The sequence below is a fragment of the Nematolebias whitei genome, chromosome 9 (assembly GCF_014905685.2).
Source record: "Nematolebias whitei isolate Nwh7 chromosome 9, NemWhi1, whole genome shotgun sequence".
Lineage (NCBI taxonomy): Eukaryota > Metazoa > Chordata > Actinopteri > Cyprinodontiformes > Rivulidae > Nematolebias > Nematolebias whitei.
In genome coordinates this window covers 35163385-35169986 of record NC_056506.1, presented here as the reverse complement: position 1 = coordinate 35169986, position 6602 = coordinate 35163385, and the positions used below count along the sequence as shown (strand labels likewise).

The following is a 6602-nucleotide window of genomic DNA, read 5'->3' as shown; positions in this document are numbered from 1 at the left end:
GATAGATAGATAGATAGATAGATAGATAGATAGATAGATAGATAGATGAGGATTAGCAGAGGAGGCTTTGAGTGTCATTAATAGTGTTGCTCTGTCCTTTCAGTGTTTGCCTGGCTTTGCACATACAAGATCAATAAGACCCTTTCCCCATCCCAACCCCCTTCTCTTCCACTACCCAGTGCGCTGCTTCTCTGCAGCACATGACAATAATATCACTAATCTTTCCCTGGTTAACCTGGCAACAGGCAGGCGGGTTTGTTTGGCTGCCGGAGATTGGTGCCACAGAACAAAACAAAGCAACAAACACAGGCTGGAGGACAAAAACAAATAGGCTGTTTCACGTAGTCAAAATGACATTTTCAGTCCTCTCGGTCCTTTCTTATCTGGCTGCTGTTTGAATACCCATCACATTGTGCAACAGCAGACTGATATCAGTATTTTCAAAGGAATAGAAATGCCCCAGAGGGGAACATAACAAAATTTCAGTCAACCTGTCTTAAGTGCAAAAGTGAGAAAAGCAAAACTGACATGTGGAAAAAGAAAGCTGCAGGAGCCAGGAGATGCCATTGATTGAGAGAGGGCTGGCAGGTCTGGGCTTTGTGTGAACAGTCAGATAGAGGTAGCGTAGTGAAAGGATCAATACCGACCTTAATAATTGATAAGTATAAGGGAGACGAAAGCAAGAGGGGAAGAAAGAGAAGAGGCAGAGAGTGGTGGTGGTGGTGTGAGTGCTTGTAACAGCATCTTCTAGGTAAGCAACGTCAGATCTGTGGTTAACAGCTGAGGACCACACACCATGCAGCATTCCTCCCCAAACACCACGGGTGTGTAAGTGGTTTTCAAAAACACTGTTTACACCCCCCTAAACACACTGTGAAATATCAATAGTGCAGACTTGACATGGTGTAGACTTCCTCTGCTGAAAACCCACATCAGAAAATATTTATGAGGCCATGAAAGAAGCACGGTTTGATGATGCACAACAGCAGTGGAGTGAAATCAAAGCAAGACGGCTTATGTTTTTACCCGAAAAACACAAGAAGATGAGAACCTAAGAGAATCTTCCAGTAGACAAAGGGCATCAGAGCATCTAGCTGCCTATCGACACCTTGTAATGAGCGCTTTCTGCTCATGTCAGCGAATCCTCTAAGAAATCCAAGGTTGTGATGTCATTTGATTTTAAAGGTTGGTATGCTTTATGGGGTTTGTAATGCATCTTTATGGAGGCCTGAAGCACATTTCACTGAGTGTGCATGTGTATGTGTGTAGGGGAGAGACTGCCTCCACATGCACATGCGTGTGTGACTGGGTTATAGAGTGTGTCTGCACTATACATTGTTCAGGCTTATCTGACTCACTCTGAATCGGTATTGATTTCCTCTCTGCTCTCTTCGGCTCTCTCATATTCTCTCCTTCCATCCTTCCCTCCTTGCCTCCCCCTTCTTTTTTCCCCCCTTCCTCTGGCTCTGTACCAGTAAGACACATCTCTTGCCTTCCAGCCTTATTCATTTCTTCTCTGTGCTTATTTCTCTTTGTATTAAACATTTCACACATCCACATCTGGATAAAAAAGGTATAATTGGTAATGAGGATATGGGAGAGTAGTGAATGTGTAGGGAATCAATTAGTTTTGACAGTGTAGTCCAAATAAAGTTCTGTGCTTTCATTTAAAGTGTATTCACATATCCGACTGAAGCATAGGATGCATTATGAATATAATTTTGGTGAATAATCTAATGGACATACACTCCTTCAAATTTACAGCTTTTAAGAACAAAAATCTATAAGTGTCTTATTATAAAAAATAAAACTATTACAAAAACATGCAAGCAAAAATTAAAACCTGACCACTTCCTAAATTTAGCTGCTTCTTTCATACTTTTGGCCTTTTCGCAGGCCTCGTGTGGCTCATGTCAGCTGGAATGTGGCCTCCTGCTGCTGAAAGGACAATTATCTCACACAAACCTTTTATCTTTTTTCTGCTCACATGGGCGACTTTACAGAGTGAAACTTGTTGTCTGAAGACGTAAAACTCAACACACAGATCCCCCCCGTCAGTCTCGTTTTATTAATAAACAATAAAAAATAACTCATATGCAACGTGAACATGGACAGGTTTGTTCAAAAATCGTCATTTTTAAGCTTTTTTTTTTTTAGCTTTATGCTTTTGGGAATGACAATTAACTTTTAGATGATCTATTTCAGACATTTAGACTCATTTGTGTTGCTTTTTGAATTTAAATGAAAAGGTGGAGCAATATAAAACAAGGTTAAATAAAATAGGTGCGTTGTTTGAGGTCATAATAAAACCAGCTGTCACAAACCTAAAAACTTTAGTTTACATTTCCCAATTTATCTTATAACTCAAACATAAGGTTTGCCTTTAAACAAAAATGTTAGTTCTCCTTCTCCGAGTTTCAAAATACGACAGACAACTTCCTTTGATTTATTTATTTTAAGCGTTTGAATTTTCCCGTTTAAAATGGGTCAGAAAAATAGCTAAACTAAAAAACAAACAAACAAAAAGAAAGGTTAATATAGCGCACACCTAAAGCTATACCTGTTTTTTTTTTTAAGAAACAACTGAAAACTTTAAAAATAAATGAAACAACAAATAAATGGCGTGTTTTCCTCCTCGGCTCATGCTGTGTGTTGTAGCGGGCGATGAATATCCAGGCTCACATGACATGATCAATACAATCAATAATCGTTATTTATCTGAGGGGTGGGTGTGGCAGAGAGTGACTGACACCAAACTGTTTCTCACCCGCAGTAGTCCGTCCAGGGCGGGAGAGGGCCCGTCTCACCGCGCACAGAGCCCGAGCTCATCCGTCCGTCCAGGCGGCGAGTAGCAGCAGCACGGTGCGGTTAGTTCACCGTCTGCAACACACGGCACACACACGCACGCACGCACACTGTTTTTGTCTTAAAGTGATGCAAGTAAACCAAATACAGAAGTAATGTTTAGAAACTGATGCATGCTTTTTTTTTTAAATCAGAGGACAAATGTTCACTTGTATTTTTCATCTAAAACCTGATCATCAACTAATTTGATCAGTAATCTTAACCCTATATAATTAATCTGCCCTCCAGCTCGACCTGTAACAGCTTTCACGAAGGACTTTTGTTGGAGAGAAACTGAAATAAACACATCCGCTATTAATATTATTTATTTCCTTTGATTGACACAAAGAGCAGAATTCAACACCTTTTGATTGAAAGAAAGCTGTTCAGTCTAAACTAACACAGGAGTGAACCAGTCTAACACATCTGCACGTTAGAAAACAGCTTTTTCTATAACAAGTATAACTTTACGTGAATATTCTCGCTGAACTATTTGCAACAACAACAAAAATACATAAATGTTTCCTATTGTTTAATGTTTGAGGTTTTAAAAACAAATCATAGATGGTAGTGTATACGCATGCACATTCTGATTTTTGGACGTGAACGCATTTAGAGAGCATTACTGATTAATATTCAACATGAGGGATGCCTCAACCCCACAAAGAAGTGAGATTCATTATACCCAGCATTTAGACGGAACCTACTGAAGACAATACATGTATTTATTTAAAAATGTCTACTTTTTGCCTAAATAAAAGCGTTTTGTATTTTAGAACAATGTGTTAGTTGTAGATTTAAGCGTCACTCAGATGAAAGGGTCACCTGTTCTGTCTTTATAAAGACAGGTAGAAAAAACAGAACCAGCACCCAAGCTGCAGCATAATAACTGTTAACAAGCTGAGCAGGCAGCAAATCAGCACAAGCTTGAGACGAGCCTTAAGTGAATGTCGCCTGGTACCTTTGACACTGTTGACACGCTGAAGGAGTCAACATGAGCGAGAGCCACTTGAGACCGCTGCTTGTCTCTTCAGAATGGCTCATTTGGTAACAAGGCTAAAGATGGAGGTTTGGTTCTTGTCTCAAGAGAGCTCCTTTTAATGAGTACCTCCCCTCTTTATGGTGCTTTACAAGAAGCCGAAGGAGTCTCATTGACTGGGCCTTAGACTTGTGCTAACTCCTTAGTTCCCCTTTATGAGTTGCTCGTCCTCCTTTGGGCTGATGGAGGAGACCCAGAACGGTGTTGGCATTGTAAAATGGCCTGTAGCACAAATAGTTGGGAAACAGGCATTACATATTAAATTATCACTATATTAGCACCAACATTCAGTCATTACATTAGAGAGTATTGAGCTTGGTTGGAGACAGCACTTATAGAGAGGCCTGGAGGAGATTGTGGGGCATGGCTGGGCCCCAACCAATTGAATAAACGTTCCATGAAATGGTTCTGAAGTGAGGATCAATCAATATGGGGGGCTATCAATCTGGGGGCAAATTAAAACAATTGAGGGGAAAACAACAAGAGGAAAACAGTGAAAGGGATGGAGAGATGTAGCAGAGGCTCGAGTAGAGACCAACGTGCACCCTGCTGAGGAGAAATTTCTCTGTAATTATGCTTTGCTTGCAGTCACAAAGCATGAACAATGGCGCACACGCGCGCGCGCGCGCTCATGCATGCTCATGTGCACATTCATATTGATCTCAGTCTCACAGTCAAATCTGTTTACTGCTGTTGTCTAAGGCTGCTGTAAAGTCATCAATCATTTGCATGCACCACCTCCACACTGATCCCTCCTGTCCTCACAATCACTTCTTTCTGTATGTTTTCAAGCACTTTTTGCTCGTGCACGCGCATCTTTTTATTTATTTATTTGTTATTAATCCGACTCATTTGGGAGTCCTCATCTTCCTCAGAGCTCCCAGACTGGATGGCTCCCCCCCACACACCTCCTCTCCTCTCTCACCTCCTTTGTTCTTCCACAGATAAACAATTTCTTCTCTCCTGTCTGTCACAAGGCGCGTTCACGAGCTCATACTACTCCCCCAGCGCCCCCCCCCCCCCCCCACACACACACACATTCACTCACACACACTCACTATACACACGCACCTCGCTCTCGCGGATCGATAAGGATCGATCGGGTGGGGAAGGGAGCCCTGATTACTGGACCACGTGTTCAGGAGAAAACCGCGGAAAATCGATCATTGCAGCTTTTTAGGGCAGCAGAACAGAACAGACTCCCTCCAGTCTCCACAGCCAGAGCCTCTGCTCCTGACGGTGCATCCAGCCAGACCGACTCTTTGTCAGCAGTTCACACGCACGCTCCTCCGGTTTCAGCCAGCCGCGCACAGACCCACCAACAAAACACTGCACAAATCCACAACCTCCTTTCTCTCTTTTTAGTTTTATTTTTTTGGGATGAGGGTGGTTGCTTAATTTTTTTTTGTCGCATAAATGACTTTCGACCACTTAAATAAAGTTGTGCAGCAACTTTATTAACTTTTTAGATTTAAAATATTTAGTTGAAAACCTGCTTTCAGCGAGAACTTTAAAACTAAAAACGAGTCTGTTGGCGTTTTTACTCGTGTTGCGTTTGAGGAGAGCTCATGATGCCTTCACGTGCTTGATGAGAGAAAAATGTCGATAGTTCTTATATAATAGAATGAATTAAGCACTCTCAAATCAAAACCCTTTTTGAAAACATTTCACCTTGAAATCGATAAGGAAAATGATAAATCTTGTTTCTAAACTCGTGAATTTAAGTCTTTGTAAATTAAAATAAAACAACACCGAGAAAACGCCATGATGTTTGAAACTTTTCATTCATTCAGTAGAAAGTGCAGCTATTAGTTCACGTGGGATTTAGTTTCGAGACAAACATCAAATTTAACTCTCAGAAGTTGAAGTAAAACTCTTTATTCCCAGTTTGAAACAATACCACTTTCTTGTTTTCCCCTTTAATTTTTTTCTTCCAATTTTCAGACACAAACAATAAATGACTTTAACTTCATTATGTCAAAACATAAACACAAAAAGCTGTTGATGGTTTAAGCTTTTCACATCAATTCATCTTTTAAACACAAACTCAGCCTTTTGTCTTCAGTGTAATACAGTCGGATGTGTTTTAATGGTAAAACTGATCTTGCCTGTCCTCCTCCCCCCTCCAGCCTGTAAGCGGAAGGAGGAGGACCGGGGACGGGAGCGCAGTCAGGTGCCAAAGAAGCAGCGGCTGGTCTTCACCGACCTGCAGCGTCGCACCCTGGTCGCCATCTTCAGAGAGAACCGCCGCCCCTCCAAGGAGATGCAGCTCACCATCTCTCAGCAGCTGGGCCTGGAGCTCTCCACCGTCTCCAACTTCTTCATGAACTCCCGCCGCCGCTGCCCGGAGCGCTGGGACACGGAGGAGCACAGCCACGGGGCGCACGGGGGCCACGTCCACACCCCGCAGTCCCCCATCCAACCCGGCGCATCCTCCGCCAACACTTTCTCCAAGGCCTGACTGCTGCAGGTTGGACGGACGCGTGCAGGGTGGAGGATGGGGTTTGACTTTTTTTTAATTTATTTGTACTAAAAACAATCTGCACAGCTGCTGTGTGTATCTGTATGTTCAGAGCACTCTCATCCATCTGTTCCACGTGCTGCACATCAGATGCTCGTGTCATTTTTGAATGGACTGCTTCCTGAAACCAAAGATTTAGCAGCTTTATGAGACTTTTCCCTCAAACAAACAACCACCTCCGTGTAAACCCACCTGAAA

General features: G+C 42.3%; 1 protein-coding gene across 1 annotated transcript in view; it reads left to right on the top strand.

Moving 5' to 3' along the window:
* Window positions 1–6344, top strand: part of onecut3b (one cut homeobox 3b) — a 9244-nt gene extending 2900 nt beyond the window's left edge. Inside the window, exon 2 of the mRNA XM_037681717.1 lies at window positions 6013–6344. Coding sequence (XP_037537645.1) covers window positions 6013–6344 — 332 coding nt within the window. The remainder of the gene's footprint in view (window positions 1–6012) is intronic.
* The last annotated feature ends 258 nt before the right edge of the window (window positions 6345–6602 follow it).